Below are 23,903 nucleotides of genomic sequence, written 5' to 3' on the forward strand. Positions count from 1 at the left end.
GACATATATCAACCAAGTCAGCGAGCCTGACCACAAGATCCCGTTAGTCGCCTCTTACGACAAGCATAGTCGCCTTTTACAGCAAACATGGGTTGCTGAAGACCTTTTCTTCCCCGTATCCTCACGGGTCTGATGCCTTGAAGAATCAAGAATTAAGTCATGCTGATTCAGCATCAGTTTTAATTACCTAGTTGGAAATACACAACGGGAAACATGAACACTTTTTTTTCCGAATGTCACGCGAATCGATCTTAGAACGTCTCAGGTGGGCAAACCCACTGGCTGGTTGGTCAGTGACATCGAGGCCAGCGTCCTTAGGTTGTTGCGTCAGTCACCTCTATCTTAACTCTGCGGTTGAGTTCAGTGGCATGCGTGAGTAGGATGGTGCCGTTACTGTCATCCTCCTCCAGCAGACCAATCACAGCAACAGCTATGTTCTTTGGACTGGAAAACATAAAACGTGATTCATTCTCAATAATCTGTCAAAACTGTAAAATATAAGGTATAGGCATTACCGAAAAGGTATCTGTGTGAAATTTATAACAAAAACAACAACAACAACATAATAATAATAATAATAATAATAACTCGACAAATGCAACATTCTTGTCTGATGATCCTCTTGTGAAGCATGTCAAGACTCATGATGAAAACAAGGGATGAAAACAAGGCATTCCACAGTTTTCTTGGAGGAGGAGTAATTGACCATCTCATGGAAGGTCAGGCCTATACGACCACTGCATCGAGTTTATGTGCAGTGTGTTGTGAAGATCAGCAATCCCGCCGAGTCCTTGGCTTGGATGAAGTTGTCTGGCCTCAAAAGTGAAACAGAGGGTTTTCTGTTTGCTGCTCAGGACCAGTCACTTCCCACTCAAAACCGTCAATGTGTGATTTTGCATCAAAATGTAATGAATTTAATGAGACTGTCCAACACATTGTCAGTGGATGTCCAACTTTTGCACAAACACAGTATCTTAAGCGACATGATGGTGTAGCTCGATCATTTTATTACCGTCTTCTTCATGCTTGTGGTTTTGACACAGAGGTCTACCCATGGTACGACCCGGAATATGTGGAGGGCTTCATGGAAATGATAAATACAAAATTCTTTGGAATAGGCCCATTTACGGCCAACATACCTGATCTTGTCCTTTTTAATAAATCCAGTGAAATCATTTATATCATTGAATTTTCTGTCCCTTTTGACACTAATGTGATTGAGGAAAAACATGGCAAATATGCGGACCTTGCTTTCAAAATGTCACGCTTGTACAAAGTTGTCCGACTCTCCATTGTTCTCGGTGCCTCAGGTTTGGTACCTCCCAATCTGTTGACAGACATTGGGAGAGTACCCAGGTTTGCTACCAGGAATGCAGCCCTTCTGACAATCTGGGTAATGCAGAAGGCAGCAGTGTTGTGGAGTCTTCACATTCTCCAAAAAGTTCTGGGTGGGTTTGACTAGGCAGCGCTTCCTGGGAAAAGTCCCATTTGCTGTCTGGACTGCGTCTAGAGTGGGGAAAGGGCCCTGAGCTGATGATGAGCCTAACCAGCCTGACAGTGCCAGGGTCACCCAAACCCTCTTTGCTGCATCTTTTATTTTAATCTGTAAATAATAATAATAATAATAATCTGAACGATTACACAGGGCGACCAGTCCTCCTTATAATCGGGCACATATGTACCGCTAGGTGTCATGACATCAACTTTTGGTATTGCGAAACTTGTCTCATAAGGTGAATCCAATTTTAACTTTCCCGGTAGCTTACGTTGGGATATGATTCAACGCTAGAACAACTTATCACAACACATCTTTATGTCTGGCCTTAATGCTACTTACTCTTCGAAGCCAAACTGTTCATATACTTTCATGAAATCTTCAGCAAACAATAATTGCGACTCCGGTTCAGGAATTATATACGATGTAAAGGCAGTAGGACATACCACGTGGAATCTCAGGCCCAGCTCCTTCACATGGGGATTTGTCTGCAATATTTTAACAATGCAGCCATTACAGTGTGTACTGTATCTATTGTTGTGTCGACGTTGCTTCATTGTAGGTGTGTGTTGGACCGCTTGCGTGTTTGTGTGTTGGTTGCTCGGATATCATGACATGAAGGTATATTTTCAAATAAACAAATCCTTAGTCTGTCCATGACAGTTTATTTTCTAATCAATAATAATTTCTTTGTTGTTTCCAAAATCCTAAAATTAGCTAGGCCGCCCCCAACAGCGGACTACTGTTTCGTGATTGGCTGAAGAAAGACTGGGCTGTATGACGTCACTTATTTTGTTTCGTTTACCTTTTGTGTCTTAAATTCATTTCTATGGGAGCCAATTAGGGCCATGCCTTTATTTCTTGAATTGTAAAAATAATAAAAAATGGCATGGCCCTGATTGGATTCTGTATATTTCTGACGTCGTTTGACGTCGTTTTCATCAGTTCCCAAAGTGTTTAGTTACATAAGCAACCTGTGAAGATATTATTGTTGCCTTACGTGTTAGAAGATGTGTGTATAAACATAAACACTGGTGTGTCCACTGTCAAATATTTTGAAGTTAAGTCTTTATAAAACTCCACACCTATACTTACTGCCCAGGATCTTGTGAATCCAATTACCCCATGCTTTGTTGCTGCGTACGAAGGAACACGGTAAAAAGGCTCTAAACCTAGAAAATAGTCAGAATATCCTTTCAAAACAATCCGTGAAGTTCCTGGGTAGAATAGGTCTTCAGCAAACCATACTCGATTTGAAGGCAGTTTTCTGTGTCTGAGTGGGGTATTCATGTTAAACTACGGCATGTTATCTCAGTGGGCGAGCACTTCGAAACCGACATTTGTCCGGACTAGTACAAGCAGACACACATACATGCCTATACTTAATAGCTGTAATACATGTATTTACATTGTTTATCTAAGATCCGGGGTAGAATAGGTCTTCAGCAACCCATACTTACTGTAAAAGGCGACTATGTCTGTCGTAAGAGGCGACTAACAGGATCGGGTTGTCAGATTCGCTGACATGGTTGATGCATGTCGTCGTATCCCAAATGGCGTGGATTGATGCTCATTAGGTGAATCACTGGATTGTCTGGTCCAGACTCGATCATTTACAGACCGCCGCCATATAGCTGGAATATTGCTGAGTGCGGCGTTAAACAACAAACGAATGGGTGGCTGAAGACCTATTCTACCCCGGAATCTTCACGGGTCTTATATATATGGAATAAAGTTAAGGTCCACACCTTTATGTTATTATCAGAGTCAAAACAAAGTTTACCGAGTTTGTTTTCATGTTTTTATTTGAAAGAAATCATTCCTGTAACAGTTTGTAAAAAGTAAGATGTGGGTGGGTGTAAATATAAATTGATTCAATGAAGACTGGGGTAAGAAATGAATCTGCAGCCAGATGACACAACCATGTTTCAAATGTATAATTGTTCAAAAAGGCAAATTTATTGATTTTCAAAGATAAGATGACCACGATATGTTCTTTATTGTTCTTTGCGATTTATCTCGTAGCTATCATATATACTCTGCAAAAAACGAAACGCAAAAGTGATTTTAGATGTACATGATTTTATAGATCATATAAAATGAACAGATGGTAATCGATTGTTCAAAATGGGCACACATCATTGTCGTTGGGAACAGTAGATTTTCAAGGTGAAGTCGATCTGTCCAAGAGTGATTGGCATCGTCGTCCGAATTATAGTTTTGGTACCGTGAGTGCGGTGAACCGTGAATGCGTACCGTTTGATGATAAAAACGAGGCATACCGAAATACATTAGTAGAAATACACTTTATGGTTGATTTAAACGAGTTATTCAGCGTTATTGACTGTGTTTACAGTTGGAATGAGTTTACTCACGATTCGGATGTGTTTAAAGATAAAGTGCTTAAGAAGATCAAAACTATTCAAGAGTTATTGACTGTGTATACAGTTTACTCACGATTTGGATGTGTTTACAGATATAGCGCTTGTTCTAGAAGATGAAACATACCGAAAAGCTTTCATAAGCCGAATTGTAATAATTCACCGCCAGATTGATGCCCGCCTCAGATCATTGAAGGACGACCTCGTCAACCACAATCTGTCTGACATAGATTATACAGATCATGTGTCGGAACTTTTTCACTCAGACTGAACAGCCATTGCCGATTTGCAATGTCTTAAACGGCATTGTTTTCACACTTGTTAAAAAATGTCATGAAGGAAAACAGTAAAGCAAAATGTACGTGCAAGTTATGGCATTCGTAACTCGTGGTAGTGGCTATAAAAAGGCAAGCATCAGCCAATAATTTGCCATTCAATTGTCAACATTTTACAAGTTCGAAAATGCCGAGACTCAGCGCTGCCGATCGGAACATCACTGTAGGACGTAGCCTAAGAGGTGAATCGTAGTCTTCTGTTGCACGCCACTTCAACGTCCATCACAGCACCATTTGCCGCCTTTGTGACCGATACACACATTTCAATTCCAGCGCAGACCGTCCGAGAACCTGCCGACCAGGAGTTAACACCCCTGCACAGGATCGCTACATTCGACTGTTCCACCTACGTCATTGCAATGCCACAGCTACGGAGACTGCAGGGCTCATCCCTGGTTTGAGGAGGATATCGGACAAGACCATCTTCGCGGGGCTTAAATCCGACCCAGAAGGTCAGTTATCGTCCCTGTTTTGCAACAGATCCATCGACAGCGACGCTTGCGTTGGTGCCATACCTTACAGCCTTGGAATTTGAGAAACTGAAGACGAGTGTGGTTTAGCGAAGAACCATGATTTCTTCTTCACCGGCGAGATGGAAGACAACGTGTTTATCGTAGTCGAAATGAGCGTTTTGCCATACATTGTGTGCGTAAATTCGACAATTTCGGTGGTGGTAGTGTCATGGTGTGGGGGGCCATATTCCACACCACGAAATCTGACTTGGTTGTGGTTCAGGGAAAATTGACAGCAAATCGCTACATGAATCAAATTCTTCAACCTCACCTTCTTCCAATCATTGACCGCCATGACAGGACAACGTTCCACCGCACACAGCTCGTGTCAAGGTAGACTACCTCCATAATGCCAACATCAATGGTTTGCTCTGGCCGTCGAGATCTCCAGATCTCAACCCAATCCAACACCTCTGGGATGAACTCGCTCGACGTGTACGTCAACGTCAGAACACGCCGCAGATACTCCCACAACTGGCCAACGCGTTACAACCAGAATGGCACAGTATTCCACAGGACAGAATTCGTACACTTATTCAGTCAGTGCCGAGGAGATGCAGAGCTGCGATTGCTGCCCGGGGCGGCCACACAAGACGCTGAGTTCAGCGCAAAGTTGTGGTCTTATGTGACATGACAATGAACAGTTTTCAATGCCTTTGTACAACGCCAACATTTGCCTATCGAGCTCCAAAATTATATCTGTCTCTATGATATTAAATTAAACATATCGACTTTTTTAGGTACAATATATTCACTAAAAATCTACCTGTGCGTTTCTTTTTGTGAAGAGTGTATATAATTAGCGGTGCTTAAATATTTTTCCAGGTATCACCATCACCGGGGCTACACAACCTACCTGCTATGGATGACACGTTAATGACAACGCCACCTTGTCCACCTTGGTCCTTCCTCATGTGCTTGATGGCGAGGTTCGAACCTCGAATGGTGCCACCCTGCCAGGACAGATATAGTTCCACATGTTTCCAACAGAATATAATTATGTGATTTACAGTTGTTAAGAAGAAGAAGAAGAAGGAGAACTTTTATTTGCATGAAGGCCTCGGGCCCATATACAATTACAGTTCACAATTTACCAATTGTTCACAGATGCAACGGTAAAGTAACGTGACCCATGACTTATGTCATAATTGAATTGTACTACTTGTTCTTTTTGCATAAGCGTAATATAGGAAACGTGATAAACTATTTAAGACTGCTTCATTGTAATTACACATAATAGATTTGAAATGGTTCAAGCTAGGATATCGGCAAAGTTTTGCCGGTAAGTATTCTTTTCTGAGATCATTATAACATGAACAAATGAGTAAAAGATGAAATTCATCCTCTATACCATTATTACAGACTGGACATATTCGAAAAGACTTTTTCTATCGACAGCTATCTGCCTTCATTATTCTTCAATTTTAAAAGACCTGCTCTAAATCTTACAATTATATTTTAGATTTAAAGATATTTTTCAGGCTCTAAAAGACTTTAAAACTCTGCATATAAATGATATCTTGAACTAGAGTTTAAGACTGATCTCCAGTTTTGGTAAAACATGTTTATACAAGTATCCTTAAAAAGTCATAGAAATGAAAGCTGGTTCCCAACTGTTTGCGATATCCATACAAAACCAAAGCCATGAGAAAAAAGAAGTAAACGAATGTTAGAAGCCCATGTATGGCGTCCACAGTTATTTAAATACAATAACATATTATAAGCCTTTTTTGGCAATCTGTCTTCATTCATATGAATTAATTTAAGCCAAAACTTAAGTGTTCTAACATAGGAGTTGATGTACAGTGGTAAGTGACCCGTTTCCCCGTAGATTATAGCATTTGGGGTTTGTTGTCCTACTTGCAGGAATTTCTTGCAGGCTAATAGATGAACTTTTTCCCATTTGTCCTATTGCTGAAATCCCCACACTTCAGAGCCATATAAAAGTATAGGTTGTATTTGCGAATCAAATATCTTAATTTTACTTAAGGTTGCAATCAATTCGACCAAAGCTCTTTTTGCTCTTAGTGCTAGATCAGATATACTACGAGTATTAATTTTCCTGATGAATAAAAAGGTAAACCAAGATATTTGTAGCTTGACACTACCTCAACCTTTTCCCCCTATAATACCAAATATCCTTTTTGAAAGCACCCCACCTCGTCTGAATACAACAACTTTTGTTTTTTCCAGATTTACCGTTAAATTCCATTTTTCTGTGTGGGTTTCTAGAATATTCAACTGAGTCTGTAGCCCCGTGACACTATCTGACGTTAATAATAACTGTACACCATGCTTTCCATTAGAAAAAAACTTCATTTGATAATTCGCTTATGAAAAGTGAAAACAGTAATGGACTCAAAATACATCCTTGTCGAAGACCAGTAAGGCAGTCAAAATAATCTGTGAAACCTAGGTCACATTTTACACACGATTTAACACTTTTATATAAATTTCTTAAAGCTTTTAACATTTTACTACTTATATCATAAGACATTAAGAGATTCCACAACTTATCACGGTTAACAAAATCAAAAGCCTTTTTAAAATTTACAAATGCTGCATAAAGTTTTGATTTCTTTTTACATAAACATTTCTGAATAATAGCATACAGAGTAAATATGTGGTCAGTGGTTGCATAACCCTTTCTGAAATCGGCCTGTGTTTCTGGTATTCTGTTCTTGATGTTTGCCCATATAGTTAGTCGTTTACTTAAAACAGACGTGTAAACTTTACCTATAACACTGAGAAGTGAAATACCACGATAGTTATCAGGGTAACTTTTCTCTCCTTTTAATGAACAGGAATAATAATAGCTTTTGACCAAACTTCAGGAAAAACACCAGACTCAAATATTCTATTAAATAACACATTCAGAAAGGGCATGACAACATTTCAGAGACTTTTAACATTTCAATTACCACATCATCTATACCTGAAGCTGAAGCTATTGTCTTCTGAATAAGTTTGATTTATATCTCCGAAATAGTTTAAGATATTTCTTAGCTTTACGCTTAGCTATCCTACACTCATAACTGTAAAATCCATTTCTAACATTTTTAGGGTAAACTGTTTTTTTCATACAACTTGCAGCATCTAGCAAAGTGGAAACAAACATACCAAGAACTGAATTGATCTTGACATTTACGCTAGCCATGAGATTAGCAGAAGTTTCAAAATAGATCGATTTAAGATTTTCAACAAATGTATTGACATTATCCATATTCCACTGGTGTTTGGATGATCTACATTCTGTTGAATCATCTACATCTACAGTACTAATGGGTGGCCTGTTAAAATATAGCAACAAGGGCATATGTTTTGAATCTAGCCTCTGTTCGACTGTGAAGCGAGAGACATATTCAAAAAGAGCAGGAGAGGCAATAAAATAATCAACAACACTACAACCTTGCTCGGATACATTAGTAAATTCACCCTGCTCATCCCCCTTGAACCCCCAAATTAAGACACACATGTTGAATGCGAAGCAAAAATCTAACAACATTTTACCAAATCTATTCATAAATGTATCCTTTGAAGATCTCTCCCCGACATGCACAGGTTCCTCCTCGGGGAATACACTTGTTTCCTCATCATTACACGGCTCAGGGGGATTATTGTTATTACCAGTACGTGCATTTAAATCACCACATATCAGTACGTGAAAATTTAACAGTTCAGATAAATGTTCAATCAACCACTGTTCCAGTTGTTCAAAACTTGTTCTTTTTCCCGAGGTATCATAGTAGTTTGATCCATATGGCGGTATGTACATTCCAAATAAAAGAACATCTTCATCACAACCGAATAGGCATTTAGATAATTTTATGCAAACGGCATTATCAAAAGACAAGGGGTATTGAACGCAATAAGACGATAAAGGTTTCTTCACATACATATATACCCCACCTGACAGTCTACCGTAATTTGTAATTTTATGAGCTTTGGCAAAGTAAATATCATAATCATTTAGTTCAGGAGCATCAACAGTTTTATGAAGGAAAGTTTCTGGTAAAATAACAATATCAAAGCTTCTAATATATTCAATGAATTCATTGTCCTCTAACTTCTTACGAAGACCTTCAATGTTCCAAGACAAAATTCAGCAACGCTTATCACAATTGTTACCAGATCCAGGCTTATAATAATCATCAGTGTTTTTAGTTGTTGAAACATATATATTTCCTTCACAATAAACATACGATATCGTATAACAGAATACCGTTTTGTCCGATGGTTATTTCTTTCATTTGAACATTATTTAAACAAGTATTTCACGAGTGGACTGTAATATGCATGTGTGGTCTTCAGACAGCATGTACTAATAAAAACATTGTCGAATAGTAATTACATGTACAATAATTTGCAAATGTGTTGTTCACTTAATGCGCCTCATGTGTTTTTCTCCCTGCTGTGTTTTATTGTACGATAAACAAGGACCACGAGTCACCAAGAGGATGACAAGGTTTACTACGCATGTGTAAACTTGGTACACATCTTCTGGCTGTCCTGATGGAAATGTTGAACATTTGAATCTGATTTGGCAGAGAAACCATCCCATAAACTGTTATATAGGGAAGACTTTTAGGGCCATTTGTTTTATTTATTGTTTTCGTAAAATTCCAAGGTACTGAGTTAAAATTGGAATTTTAAAATGTTTATTTGAAATAAGAACGTATGTACGTAGCTTAAAAATATTTTTTTAAAAACAACCCCCCAAAAAGTCAGCCTAAAAGCCTTCTGTAATTATATGTTCAGAAACTATTTTAGATCTGTTCACGTATAATGATGCCTTGAATGGATTTCTTGTGTGAAGGTTTCTCTCGGAACTATTGTTTATGCAATAAGTTATTACAGCACCCAATACAAAGGACATCGTGATATTTTAATTAATTATTACATGCTTGTGGCTTCTTTTTCACAATGTCCGTACCCGTTGACCGTTGATATTAAATATGGCATTGTCATCATATTTTCAGACAGGTGAACGCTGATAGATCAATGTCTAAATACTAAATCTTCCAAAGAGTTTCTCTATATTGTTTTCATTGCCTGTCATGAAAGGTATCAAGGAAAGTGTCACATTTGAAATTATCTGGTTTAAGCTTACTGCGTTAGTCACACATTCCTCCTGAAAGGTCCAGTACAATGAAACATACATACATTTCTTTCAGCATACTCTGTAGATGTGTTTGTGGGAACATGCAAACATATCGAATCTATTTGTGTAAATACATTACAAAGGAGTGAGTGAGTGAGTGAGTGAGTGGGTATGGTTTTACGCCGCTTTTAGCAATATTCCAGCAATATCACGGCGGGGGACACCATAAATGGGCTTCACACATTGTACCCATGTCGGGAATCGAACCCGGGGCTTTGGCGTGACGAGCGAACTCTTTAACAACTAGGCTACCCGACCGCCCCATATTACAAAGGAGGATTTCATTAACTGATATATCATTCTATTTGAGGTACATGTAATTTTATCGGATATTGTGACAATATCGGTAGTCAGTGTCCCGAACAACGGATACCATATTGCAGATAAGGAGTTTAATGTAGTTGCAGAGGAGGAGTTAAATGTAGTAACAGATGAGTAGTAAACTGTAGTTACATATAAGGAATTAACTGTCGTTGCAGAAGAGGAGTTAACTCTAGTTGCACATGAGGAGTTAACTGTAGTTGCAGATGAGGGGTTAACTTTAGTTGCAGATGAGGAGTAAACTGTAGTTGCAGATGAGGGGTTAACTGTAGTTGCACATGAGGAGTTAACTGTAGTTGCACATGAGTAGTAATCTGTAGATGCAGATGAAGTGAACTTTAGTTGCAGATGATGGGTTAACTTTAGTTGCACATGAGGAGTTAACTGTAGTTGCAGAATGGGAGTTTAGCTGTATTTTTAGAGGAGTTAACTTAAGTTGCACATGAGGAGTTAACTTTAGTTGCACATGAGAATTGTACTGTAGTTGCAAAAGGGGAGTTTCACTGTAGTTGCAGAGGAGGGGTTAACTGTAGTTGCATATGAGGAGATAACTGTAGCTGCTGACGAATTAACTGTAGCTGGAGGGGAGTTAACTGTAGATGCAGAAGAGGAGTTAAATGTATTTGTACATGAGGAGTTAGCTGTAGTTGCACATGAGGAGTTAACTGTAGGTGCAGGGGAGTTAACTGCAGTTGCAGAAGAGGAGATAACTGTAGTTGCACATGAGGAATTAAACTTAGTTGCACATGAGGAGATAACTGTAGTTGCAGATGAGGAGTTAACTGTAGGTGCAGGAGAGTTAACTTTAGTGGCAGAAGAGGAGATAACTGTAGTTGCACATGAGAAGTTAACTGGAATTGCACATGAGGAGTTAACTGTAGTTGTAGAAGAGGATTTAACTATAGTTTCAGGGGAGTTAAATCTACTTGCAGAAGAGGAGTTAAATGTTGTTGCACATGAGGAGTTTACTGCAGTTTCAGATTAGGGGTTAACTGGAGTTGCAGATGAAGAGTTAACTGTAGCTGCAATCACCAGTCCTAAACAGATCTGAATGGAGATCAAAAACAAACTGCTTACATAAATCACGTTAAACGTGAAAATGAATTAGTCTTCAGCATCCAAGATTGTCGTCAGAGGCGACTATCGGGATCTGTGCTCAGGCTTTCTGATTTGGCTATTGCATATCATCGTATCTCAATTGTGTTTGTCGATGCTCATGACGTCAATCACTGGAATGTCTTGTCCAGACACGATTACTTCCAGAACGCCGTCATAGGGCTGGGATATTGCTGGGTGCTGCGTTAAACAACAAACAAACATATATCACGTCTTTGTCACACTCTTCGACCGCCTCCGTGGTCTTGTGGTAGAGCGTCCGCCCGGAGAGCGGAAGGTCCGGGGTTCGATCCCCGGCCGCGTCATACAAAAAGACGTTAAAAGATTGTACTTGTTGTTACCCTGTCTGGCGCTCGACATTAAGGGGCTAAAACAAGGACAGGTCGGCTCGGAGTCAGTATACTGTGTCTGAGTGGGGTATTCATGTTAAACTGCGGCATGTTATCTCAGTGGGCTAGCACTATAAATCGGCATCAGTCCGGACTAGTACAAGCAGCTACACACACACAAACACGTGCATGCACGTCGCTATATAAGTGCAATAATCTTGGACGCAACGTTAAACCCAATTTCACCTCACCTCACCTACACTCTTCAGATCGTATTAGTTTTTTATATCAGACATTCAAGCTAATGCTGAATAAGCTATATTGTCTCACCAGGTTGACCATAAGCCCTTTGTCAATGTCCATCCTCTCGTTGACGATTCCTGCGTTATTGACCATGATGTCCACCCGTCCATGACGCGCCACAACTCCGTCGAAGGCCTCTGAGAAACAGATATGAACGTGCATTGAGAGGGTTCATTATGGGATTTGTAAAATTTCCCCAACTGTGCTGAAGACGGGGCTGTTGCAGCATATGGATTTGTTTGCAGTCCTCATGTTGTCCCTTTGAATATCATCAAATCGACCTCAGTTCAACGTGAAAGTAAATTCTGTTTTAGAAACAAAGATTCATTTACTAACATATACGAAAAACGTGCAGTAAAGTTTGACATTTTCTTCACGCAGTATTTCTCCATGTTGTTAAATTCCGATAACATATCCTGAATTCAAATCTAACTTTACAGTTAAAACATACTGCATTAACCCTTTTGCAGACCTGTCATGTTAAACTAGAAACGTCATCAGCATTGAATGTACCTTCTGCATGTGATAAGACTGTTGATGCACATTCCTTAGCAGAATCATTTATTGTATGTGTTTCCCATGTCACAAATACGGGATTAAGATGAGGACATATTTGCTTCATACCTTTAAAACCCTTTTCGTCAGTTACATCACACAGCGAGAAGGATGCCTGACCTCCTCCAAACTGGCTCTGTAGTGATGCCTCTATCTCAGCACCTCTCGCAGCGTTGATGTCAAAGACACACACCTACATTATTTAGATACATGTATCAGTTACGTCAAGAGCATGTGATCAATGTTAAGATGAAGTTAAAGAAACAAACATCTTGGTCTGATAAGTCCGGAGAGATGATTGGTTTGTTTGTTTAACGCCGCACTCAGCAATATTCCAGCTATATTGGGACCGATGACATGCATCAACCAAGGTCAGCGAGCCTGACAACCCGATCCCGTTAGTCGCCTCTTACGACAAGCACAGTCGCCTTTTACAGGAAGCATGGGTTGCTGAAGACCTATTCCACCCCGGATCTTCACGGGACAGCGATACATCATGGGTTGTCTTATCTTTCTTAAAAGAGTTGTCATATAGCAGCTCTGTGAATTTCAGAGTCGACCGGGACGATGGGGTAGCCAAGTGGTTAAAGCGTTGGCTCGCAATGGTTTGCACTATTTTAAATTAAAGTATTGAAATGGTTTGCACTATAACAGTATATAAAGTTTCAAGAGAGAATGTCATGCACCAGTAGGAACGCAGTGTTACAACCCTTAATGTAAAAATTATTCTTAATGTAAAATTTTTTACATTAAGTGTTGCGGGTTCACCCTTGTTACAACTCTTAATGTAAAAAAATACTCTCAATGTAAAAATGTTTACATTAAGAGTTGAAGTGATAGATAATATTTGTTTTACATTAAGGGTTATCACTATGAAATAATACTTATCGAACTTTCATTAAACTTCGCAGATTTAATTGATCGTACTTTGTCTAGATGTGCAAATGACTAATGATTTTTAGATTCCCTCTCTACAACGACCACCTGGTTGTTATATTCAGGCTTCATATAAGGATTGATGACCCTTAATCCCTTAAACCAAATTTTATCCAACTTACTGTTTTACAAAGGTTATGTTTCGATACTCTGAAAGGTAACCTCGTTACCATCCTAATACCGTAACGACGGAAAGGAGGACTCAGCCCAAGCAGATCAGACCAAGTTGTAGATGATGTTGGGTTGTTAGAATGGTACATTAACAGAGTTTTAGGCATAAAAAGATTGGCATTTTGTTGCAGTATTACGGTTATGACAGTCAAGCATACAGAATCATATGCTATTACAAACGAAAGGAATTCCAATGCAATGATGTTTGGTTAAAAAAAACCCGTAGGTTTCCAAAGTACAGTGCCGAGCAAATATAGCCATTTAAAGTTTATATTTTTCGGATATGAAGTCTATACCTTTTCTATAGCAGTCTAGCATATACTGTAGTAAGACCATTGTTGATTGAAAATAGCGAAAAAGAACATTAGGCATACGGCATGTAGAGTATTTCTTGTCAGTTATAATTAGGAACCGACCATTCGGTCTTCTGTGGGAGCTGACATAAGCCCACCACAGAACTTCGGACCACAGAAATCGTAGTGTGAATAGATTTCGCATGACGGATGACGCACGCCGTACAAAGACGGATGGCAATACGTCACATAAGCCTTCGGACATCTTACAATGCGACAACGCAACAATGTGACAAATGGCCAAAATGTCGCGTTGTCGCATTGTCGCTCTTTGGCTAATTTTGACATTTTTTGCTTGTTTTTACAAGGGCGACAATGCGACAACGCGACAATGTCCCTCGAAGTATTTCATATACAACCGCAACATATTATAACTTTTTTGGGGGTAAACGAGATTCCTGCATATCATAAAGAGACAGACAATATTTAAAACATTTCAAAACAGCGAGCGACTGAATAGAACATCTGCCAGGCTCGGTTCTATGTCACTGAACCCCAAATTTCAGCTCCGTATAAAAGTATTGGTGTTATCTTTGCATCTGAACATTTGAAGTAAAAGTGAAGCGAGTATGGTTTCAAGGAATTTATACTAATTAACAGGACCATGAACACCTTTCTTGCCTGAATTGCAATATTATTTAAGCATTCGACATCAGTAATCTATTGTTACAATTGTTGTTGACAGTATTGCCAAACACAATAAGGTCTTCCGCAAATAGAAGTAAACAAATATAAATACATTCCGAATGTAACGACAATTGTGTTCCATTTCGGTAACCAATTCGTGTATTTAAAAAAAACTGAAACAAAAAGTGACAAAGCATACACCCTTGGCTCACACCCATGAAGCAACAAATATACCAGATTTTCTGTTGTTAGTCTTTACATAACTGTAACATTTTACCCAGTCTTGTATATCAATAGGGTTGGGTCATTGCGGTCTTTCAGAGACACGCTTTGTGATGTCCCAGAAACGTTTAGAGTCTACTGCTGTTGCATTTTCTAGGTCACTCCTTTTACATTGTGCAAACTGGTCCTTCTTGATTCGACAGAGTTATTTGTATTCTTGCAAACTTTGTTATACTTAAAAAGGTATGAGTTATCTTTAGATTCTTCTGAACGCATTTAAATAATGGCACCGTTCATGTTGTTTTTACAGAGACATTCATAACAATAATCTATCACAATACACCAAAAATGTCCAATAGGGGGCACGGATGGCCCAGTTGTCTAAGGCGCCGCGAATCGCTGTGCAGAGTTGCGTCCCTTGGGGCCCATTATGTTGCTAGGGTTGTCAGCACTATACCCGTGCTCGTGGGTTTCATCGAAGTGGTAAACGTCTGAGACGTGCATCACTTCGGGATTTCCTACCACATTAAGCTGACACGCCGTGATATGACTGGAATACTGTTCAAAGTGACGTTAAACCCAACTCACTCACTCACTAAATGACCAATTAATGTACAGTCACCGATTTGATAGTCAGTTCCAAATCTTCCATTCACAACATGTATGTTCAAATTTGAACACATTTCCAAAAGAGTTTTTCCAAAGCTATTTAGTAATTTATCATATGAATACTTTCCATCTCAAATTGTGTAAAAAGCTCTACTAAGTAAATATTACTTTCAACATGGTGAATAACATCGTTCTCCAAATAGTCCCGCGTCACACCGGTTCTACTGTTCATGTACAATGGCCCCGTGAAGATCCAGGGTAGAATAGGTCTTTAGCAACCCATTCTTCCGTAAAAGACGACAATGCTTGCCGTAAGAGGCAACTAACGCGATCGGGTGCTCAGACTCGCTGACTTGGTTGATGCATGTCATCATATCCCAATTGCGTGAATCAATGCTCTTGATGTCAATCACTGGATTCTCTGGTCCTGACTCGATTATTTACATTGTTTGTTGGGGCGGTCGGGTAGCCTAGTGGTTAAAGCATTGGCTCGTCATGCCGAAGACCCGGGTTCGATTCCCAACATGGGTACAATGTGTGAAGCCTATTTCTAGACTCCCCCGCCGTGATGTTGCTAAAAAGCGGCGAAAAACCATACTCACATATTCACTACATTGTTAGTAGTTTAACGCCGCACTCAGCTATAGTCCAACTATTGGACGGCAGTGTTGCTGAGGGCGGCGTTAAACAAACAAAACAAACAAACAAGGTCAATCAATGCATGAAGGTGCTTTTCGTTTTATATCAGACAGCACCCTGACAAACACCTCTTTAACAAAGCGACACGTTCAGCAATGGAAAAACACATGCTAGACCTGTCCAGGTAGTGCAATTGTATAAGACCAACGGAACTGCAGAATATGCACTTATATATTTCTTTTTGCGTATCATTAATGAATCAACTTTTGAGCTGATTTGTTATTTACTTTAACCTCGCCAGATTTAATGGTACATTAAGGGTATAAACACGGCTTATTACTTTTGCGGTCTTTCTCTAACAAAAATAATTCAACAGGAAGCATGAGGATATGAAAAGAACGGATATATCCTTTTTTCAACGAGAGGTTCCAGATACTCAGCACCATATGAAATTCGCCCTATAACGAGGAAGGGTGTTGCAATTGCGATACTGCACGTAGGGTAGCCCTTGAACTGCGGAGGAGATCAAACTTCGCCCTACTAAGCTGAAAAACAAGTATTGTAAAACTCATCATTGTGTCGTTACCTTGGCTTCTTTTTCCAACAAAGCTCTAACCATTGCTTGTCCAAGAACGCCTGCACCACCGGTAACTATGGCAACCTTTCCTTTGATCTGCATTGTCACTAAGATTTTGTTAACTGTGCCAGTTATGGACGCCGAGTCGCGATAAATATAGGACGCGTTATCTGAAGAAGCTCTCACACTTTGTCGAGGTTGTTGCCCAGCTCTCCCGAGCCTAACTCGGTTAGGACTCGGGAAGAGACTACATATATACGAGAAACATATGAGTACGCGACGAGTGTGTTACGAACCAAAAAGGAGTCCATTAGGGGTCCAATAGGAGTCCAATAGGAGTCTAATAGGAGTCTATTAAGAGTAGCATACGAGCACAACGATCGCGATACGAGCTGTTCGAGTTTGGTACGAGGTTGCTACGAGGTGGCGACGAGCTGCTAAAAGAATCGGCGGTAATTTGTCACATGATGTAACATGGCGGCTCGTATAGCTCGTGTTCGACTAGGTCAACTCGGCAATACATTTTACAGACGATCCTCATACGAGTTCTGTACGTGCACCACGAGGTCGCCACGAGGGTACTCCGAGTAGTGTGTTACGAGTTTGTTACGAGTTGGCTGGCGGCCCGAGTGTTTTGAGCAGTTCCAAAACTCTCGTAGATCAGTACGAGGTTTGCCGAGTTACCCCGAGTTTAGTACGACCTCGCTACGAGTTCCATACGAGTACCCCCGAGTCAGCTCGGGTCCATACCCGGGACGCAACTCGGCAAAGTGTGAGAGCCCCTGAACAGTGGTCCCAGGTTGAGAGATGTCCTGGGATGTTTTTGTATATATTCGAAGGCGACGCCCGACGTGCGGGAGATCCAAGAAGTCGCGCATTATTGAGAATCAGTTTATGGAACGAAAGATGTCTCTCCCTGATTCAGTCACGTACATTTTGGAAAGAGTTACGGAGTATATCACGTCGTGGGGAAACAAAGAATAACGAGTAAGGAATGCTTGTTTGATAATTTCACATCAACGTAGAAGTGTATTCCACACTGAATTTGAATGTCGAGATTATGAAGATGTAATGTTATTATGTTATTATGTTATCATGTACAATGGCCCCGTGAAGATCCAGGGTAGAATAGGTCTTTAGCAACCCATTCTTCCGTAAAAGACGACAATGCTTGCCGTAAGAGGCAACTAACGCGATCGGGTGCTCAGACTCGCTGACCTGGTTGATGCATGTCATCGTATCCCAATTGCGTGAATCAATGCTCTTGATGTCAATCACTGGATTCTCTGGTCCTGACTCGATTATTTACATTGTTTGTTGGGGCGGTCGGGTAGCCTAGTGGTTAAAGCATTGGCTCGTCACGCCGAAGACCCGGGTTCGATTCCCAACATGGGTACAATGTGTGAAGCCTATTTCTAGACTCCCCCGCCGTGATGTTGCTAAAAAGCGGCGAAAATCCATACTCACATATTCACTACATTGTTAGTAGTTTAACGCTGCACTCAGCTATAGTCCAACTATAGGACGGCAGTGTTGCTGAGGGCGGCGTTAAACAAACAAAACAAACAAACAAGGTCAATCAATGCATGAAGGTGCTTTTCGTTTTATATCAGACAGCACCCTGACAAACACCTCTTTGACAAAGCGACACGTTCAGCAATAGAAAAACACATGCTAGACCTGTCCAGGTAGTGCAATTGTATAAGACCAACGGAACTGCAGAATATGCACTTATATATTTCTTTTTGCGTATCATTAATGAATCAACTTTTGAGCTGATTTGTTATTTACTATAACCTCGCCAGATTTAATGGTACATTAAGGGTATAAACACGGCTTATTACTTTTGCGGTCTTTCTCTAACAAAAATAATTCAACAGGAAGCATGAGGATATGAAAAGAACGGATATATCCTTTTTTCAACGAGAGGTTCCAGATACTCAGCACCATATGAAATTCGCCCTATAACGAGGAAGGTTGTTGCAATTGCGATACTGCACGTAGGGTAGCCCTTGAACTGCGGAGGAGATCAAACTTCGCCCTACTAAGCTGAAAAACAAGTATTGTAAAACTCATCATTGTGTCGTTACCTTGGCTTCTTTTTCCAACAAAGCTCTAACCATTGCTTGTCCAAGAACGCCTGCACCACCGGTAACTACGGCAACCTTTCCTTTGATCTGCATTGTCACTAAGATTTTGTTAACTGTGCCAGTTATGGACGCCGAGTCGCGATAAATATAGGACGCGTTATCTGAAGAAGCTCTCACACTTTGTCGAGGTTGTTGCCCAGCTCTCCCGAGCCTAACTCGGTTAGGACTCGGGAAGAGACTACATATATACGAGAAACATATGAGTACGCGACGAGTGTGTTACGAACCAAAAAGGAGTCCATTAGGGGTCCAATAGGAGTCCAATAGGAGTCTAATAGGAGTCTATTAAGAGTAGCATACGAGCACAACGATCGCGATACGAGCTGTTCGAGTTTGGTACGAGGTTGCTACGAGGTGGCGACGAGCTGCTAAAAGAATCGGCGGGAATTTGTCACATGATGTAACATGGAGGCTCGTATAGCTCGTGTTCGACTCGGTCAACTCGGCAATACATTTTACAGACGATCCTCATACGAGTTCTGTACGTGCACCACGAGGTCGCCACGAGGGTACTCCGAGTAGTGTGTTACGAGTTTGTTACGAGTTGGCTGGCGGCCCGAGTGTTTTGAGCAGTTCCCAAACTCTCGTAGATCAGTACGAGGTTTGCCGAGTTACCCCGAGTTTAGTACGACCTCGCTACGAGTTCCATACGAGTACCCCCGAGCCAGCTCGGGTCCATACTCGGGACGCAACTCGGCAAAGTGTGAGGGCCCCTTAACAGTGGTCCCAGGTTGAGAGATGTCCTGGGATGTTTTTGTATATATTCGAAGGCGACGCCCGACGTGCGGGAGATCCAAGAGTGAGTGAGTGAGTTGGGTTTAACGCCGCTTTTAACATTATTCCAGTTATATCGCGGCGTGTCAGCTTAATGTGGGAGGAAAGCCCGAAGTGATGCAGGTCTCAGACGTTTACCACTTCGGTGAAACCCACGAGCACGGGTATGGTGCTGACAAACCTAGAAACATAATCAGGGCGAACCGGGATTCGAACCCACAATCATAGGTTTCTGGCGTGCCCAAGGGACGCAACTCTGCACAGCGAATCGCGGCGCCTTAGACGACTGGGCCACCCGTGCCCCCGGGAGATCCAAGAAGTCGCTCATTATTGAGAATCAGTTTATGGAACGAAAGATGTCTCTCCCTGATTCAGTCACGTACATTTTGGAAAGAGTTACGGAGTATATCACGTCGTGGGGAAACAAAGAATAACGAGTAAGGAATGCTTGTTTGATAATTTCACATCAACGTAGAAGTGTATTCCACACTGAATTTGAATGTCGAGATTATGAAGATGTAATGTTATTATATCTTCATCCCATAGGTCTTCCGCAACCCATACTTGCCGTAAAAGGCGACTATGCTTGTCGTAAGAGCCGACTAACGGGATCTGGTGATCAGGCTCGCTGACTTATTGATGCGTGTCATCGTATCCCAATTGAGTAGATCGATGCTCATGATGTGAATCACTGGTTTGTCTAGCAAAGACTCGATTATTTACAGACCGCCGTCATATTGCTGGAATATTGCTATGTGCGCCGGCGTTATTAAACAACAACAACATTACATCTTCCTAATGTTGACGAGGCGACTAACGGGGTCGGGTGGTCAACGCCTGTCAATACCGCGACATTTTATGGGAGCATACACCAGTTCGCAAACACTGACATTGTCATCGCCTATCTTCACTTCACTTCATTTAGGCTCACGACAAGAATGTGATTAATTAATATCACAAATGTTTTCTTTTTAGCCCGCGGATCGAACTGTTGCCCAGCGAGTGTAAGTGTACCACAAGGCAACAGATGCGCTGATAATTTACCTTATCATACCTCCATGTCAGAATGATGAGATCGGACTGGTGCACGTCTTGGGGGAAATGAATTTCTCAGCGTGTGAATTATCTCTTATACCCCGCCCCACGACAAGTCAGGCTGGATTTTTGAGAGGCAGAATGAATCCCTTTTCCCCGCTTCAAAGCAAGAAGCGGCAATAACCTCATTTGTTTAAATTCTTTTACAATGTCACATTACAATACGTCGGTAAGATAAATTCGTTGCAGCAGTATCACGAGGGGTAAATGGGTTTCATGCGTGCCGCGTTAGGTTTTATACCATGATCCTGCTACAACTTATTATGAATGTCTATTTCAAGTCTTTTTGAATGTTATTTTCAAGAGGAAGTACCCGTGCGCCATCAACATATATTTTACGCCCGCTTTTTAAGGTTCATGTTTTTCGTTATTCTGATTTGGCTGATATAAGACCAAGTCGCCGAATATCTTTTGCACTTTTATTTTTCAATATAATCTCCATTCACCTCAATACACTTATTCCATTTGTCCTTCAAGCTTTGAATACCACTTTTATAGAAATCCATAGATTGGCCCTCTGACCACGCCTCTGTGGCAGCCTTTATGTCCTCGTCATCCTGGAAGCGTCTACCACGTAGGGCAGATTTCATTTGCCGGACCAGGAAATGGTCACTGGGGGCGAAGTCTGGGCTGTAGGGTGCGTGAATTAACTGCAAAACTTATTGAACGGAAGTTAGATAAAACACTTACCCTCGGGTTTCTATGAGATTTAAAACCCTCATCATCGGGATAAAACCTCTGTTTCATACTTTGGATTTGGGTTTGAAATTTCATAAAAACCCTCTGACATGTTTTATCCTACACATTAAGAAGACAAGTGAGACTGCCGTATCTATTTATTTAGATATATGCATAATGGTTCAGAGTGACAAACCACTCTCCACAAGACTGTATAACAAGAGGGGTGACCTCAGTAAAGCTTTTAAAACGTTATATGGTTAACACGTTAAGGACGTTTCAAAATTTGCTGTCAGTGACAAAAATGATGTCCCCTGCAATTCCCTATTTTGACTTTTACCATATGTTCCCGTGTGTTCTAAGACGACCTGTTGACTTGCCTTTGCGTGTGTTTGTGACGGGTATCACCGGTGGGGCAGGTACGCCCACCTTTTCACGAACACCTGGTATCATCACTATTTTATATGATCCATCAACACATGCTCTTTGTATAGTCAGAATCCGACATTCGGCTCTGCTTTTGGTAGAATTTTACTATGAATATGGAAAGGGTTTTTTCGTTTTTTTATATTAACTTGTTAAAATAGCAATATTGTTTTTTCAACCTTTCCTCACATTCACCTCCCTGATATATAGGCATTTCAGTTTTCTTATAAATATTCCAATTTTAAAATTTTATGTAGGCGTTTACGTTTTGAATGGCGTCTTTTCATTTTACATAAGCATATGTAGGACTTTCTGTTCATTAATATTATATTTATTATATTATGTATACTAACGGTACCCATGAGAGGCATAAAATGTTCTGTCATATTGCTAATTGTATAAGACGTTTTATTACAAATGAAAACATTACCTACTGTATGATAAGTATACAAAAGATATTGTATTGTTACAACAGAAAAGGGACAAATGTCACAGGAATTATGTTTTTCGTTTTATCATTTTCAGTAATTTTGTTGTTGCTATAGTTCTCTGTTGTAAAAACCATCGTAATTTGGCATTTTTTGTACATTCAAATGGTAGCAAATGAATCATTCCAATTTTTAATTGTAACATGTATGCCTAATACATGATCAGATATTTCTTCACAGTTTGGCTTGCTATCTGTATTTTAAATATATTTATCATAAAAGTTTAACGTTTTACAGCAATTTTCATATTCATTCAACAAGACCAAACGTAATGGTTTCAACGGACGCGTTATCTTTTGCGAGTACTGTTATTACTTATTTTTTTACACATCTTAACATACTATTGTATTGTGAAATGTTCATCTTCGTTCTATATTTTTCTTTATTTCAATAAACGATTAATGGCCACGTAGTTCTTTGAGAATACAAATGTTTAGCAAACAGTTTTACGTCCATTTTTGTTTGATCATTGTACCATAAACTTTGTGATACTATATCAAGTTGAACATTATACTATATATAATCTTTAAATATTTCCTCTGCACATCAGCCCAAAACTTATTTTATTGTTATTAGAAATAATATTATATATTCTCAAATTGGTACCTTTAACTTTAGGTCCTTTAACATATAAGGGATATAATTTTGACATTTTAGATATAGCTATTCGAAAACATGTTAACTTAATAGCAGGCAGAATGTCTTCTCCATCTGACATTTTAGATCCCCTAAACATATTTCTGTACAAATTAAACTCTTTCTTTTCTTTCAACTGCTGTGTTCCCGATAAAATGAAATAATATCTTCATAATTTTGTTTTGAATAGATTTGTAGGATTTGGAGCAAAGGGTTACAAGATCAAGGGTATTTAAACCCATCGCCAGCGCATGACCTAGAAACTGTTATATATCAGAATCGAACGCGAAGTCTGATGTAACCTGTACCGAGAGGAACTGACGAGTAGCTGTGCCATCCATAAAACTCCCCAATGTATTCAGTGCGGTAGCCACACTGCCCCTGTAGGTACAAATAACAGCAGCATATACATAGTCTCTTAGAAGATGCACCGAAGGCTACTGGGCGTTAAAACACTAAACCTTCAGGTAGATTTGACAGCCGCATTTACATCTCGCCTTATATAAGATGAAACGAACTTGACCGTCGAGGTCAGCCTCATGGGTTTAAGTGTAATATGTTGCGAGATGTCGTTTAAGAGATAAACTGTACTTTTAACGAACATAACCCGATACAGGCCCTTCCTGATTCATGAGATCTACATTAATCGAAATTAAATTTTGAGAAAAAATGTTAGAAAATCTTTTGAACACATTTGTTTTATTTTCAAGGCTTCCAAGCTTTGAACTTTTGAACAGTATAAAGTCCAGGGGTTTAATTTAAAAGGTGGAGAGTTGCGCGAACTTTCGAAAGTTCAGCTGTGAACAACTCTACTCTGAAGACGTCACGTTGTGAGGTGAAATAGAGTTTAACGTCGCGTTCAAGATTATTGCACAAACATAGCGACGTGGATGTGATTTGTTTGTTTGTTGTTTAAGGCCGCACTCAGCAATATTCCAGTTATATGACGGCGGTCTGTAAATAATCGATTCTGGACCAGACAATCCAGTGAGTGATGTCATAACCACCGATCCA

General features: G+C 40.1%; 1 protein-coding gene across 4 annotated transcripts; it reads right to left on the minus strand.

The window, feature by feature from the left end:
* Positions 1 to 163: 163 nt before the first annotated feature.
* LOC124111666 (15-hydroxyprostaglandin dehydrogenase [NAD(+)]-like) lies at positions 164 to 19,265 on the minus strand. 4 transcript variants are annotated; one of them, XM_048388717.1, is made up of 7 exons: positions 18,733 to 19,265; positions 12,578 to 12,701; positions 11,981 to 12,090; positions 5,580 to 5,676; positions 2,591 to 2,667; positions 1,838 to 1,983; positions 164 to 444 (listed from the first exon to the last, which is right to left on the minus strand). In XM_048388717.1, the coding sequence occupies exons 1-7, from the start codon at positions 18,823 to 18,825 to the stop codon at positions 315 to 317; spliced, it is 777 nt and encodes a 258-aa protein (XP_048244674.1). In that variant the 5' UTR covers positions 18,826 to 19,265; the 3' UTR covers positions 164 to 314. The 4 variants fall into 4 exon arrangements, with proteins under 4 accessions (XP_048244674.1, XP_046327381.2, XP_046327380.2 ...); XM_046471425.2 differs by lacking the exon at positions 18,733 to 19,265 and adding an exon at positions 16,652 to 17,055 and having other exon boundaries at positions 1,942 to 1,983; XM_046471424.2 differs by lacking the exon at positions 18,733 to 19,265 and adding an exon at positions 16,652 to 17,052.
* Between the last annotated feature and the right edge of the window lie 4,638 nt (positions 19,266 to 23,903).

Source organism: Haliotis rufescens, unplaced genomic scaffold (assembly GCF_023055435.1).
Source record: "Haliotis rufescens isolate VD_foot unplaced genomic scaffold, xgHalRufe1.0.p SCAF_77, whole genome shotgun sequence".
Classification (NCBI taxonomy): Eukaryota; Metazoa; Mollusca; class Gastropoda; order Lepetellida; family Haliotidae; genus Haliotis; species Haliotis rufescens.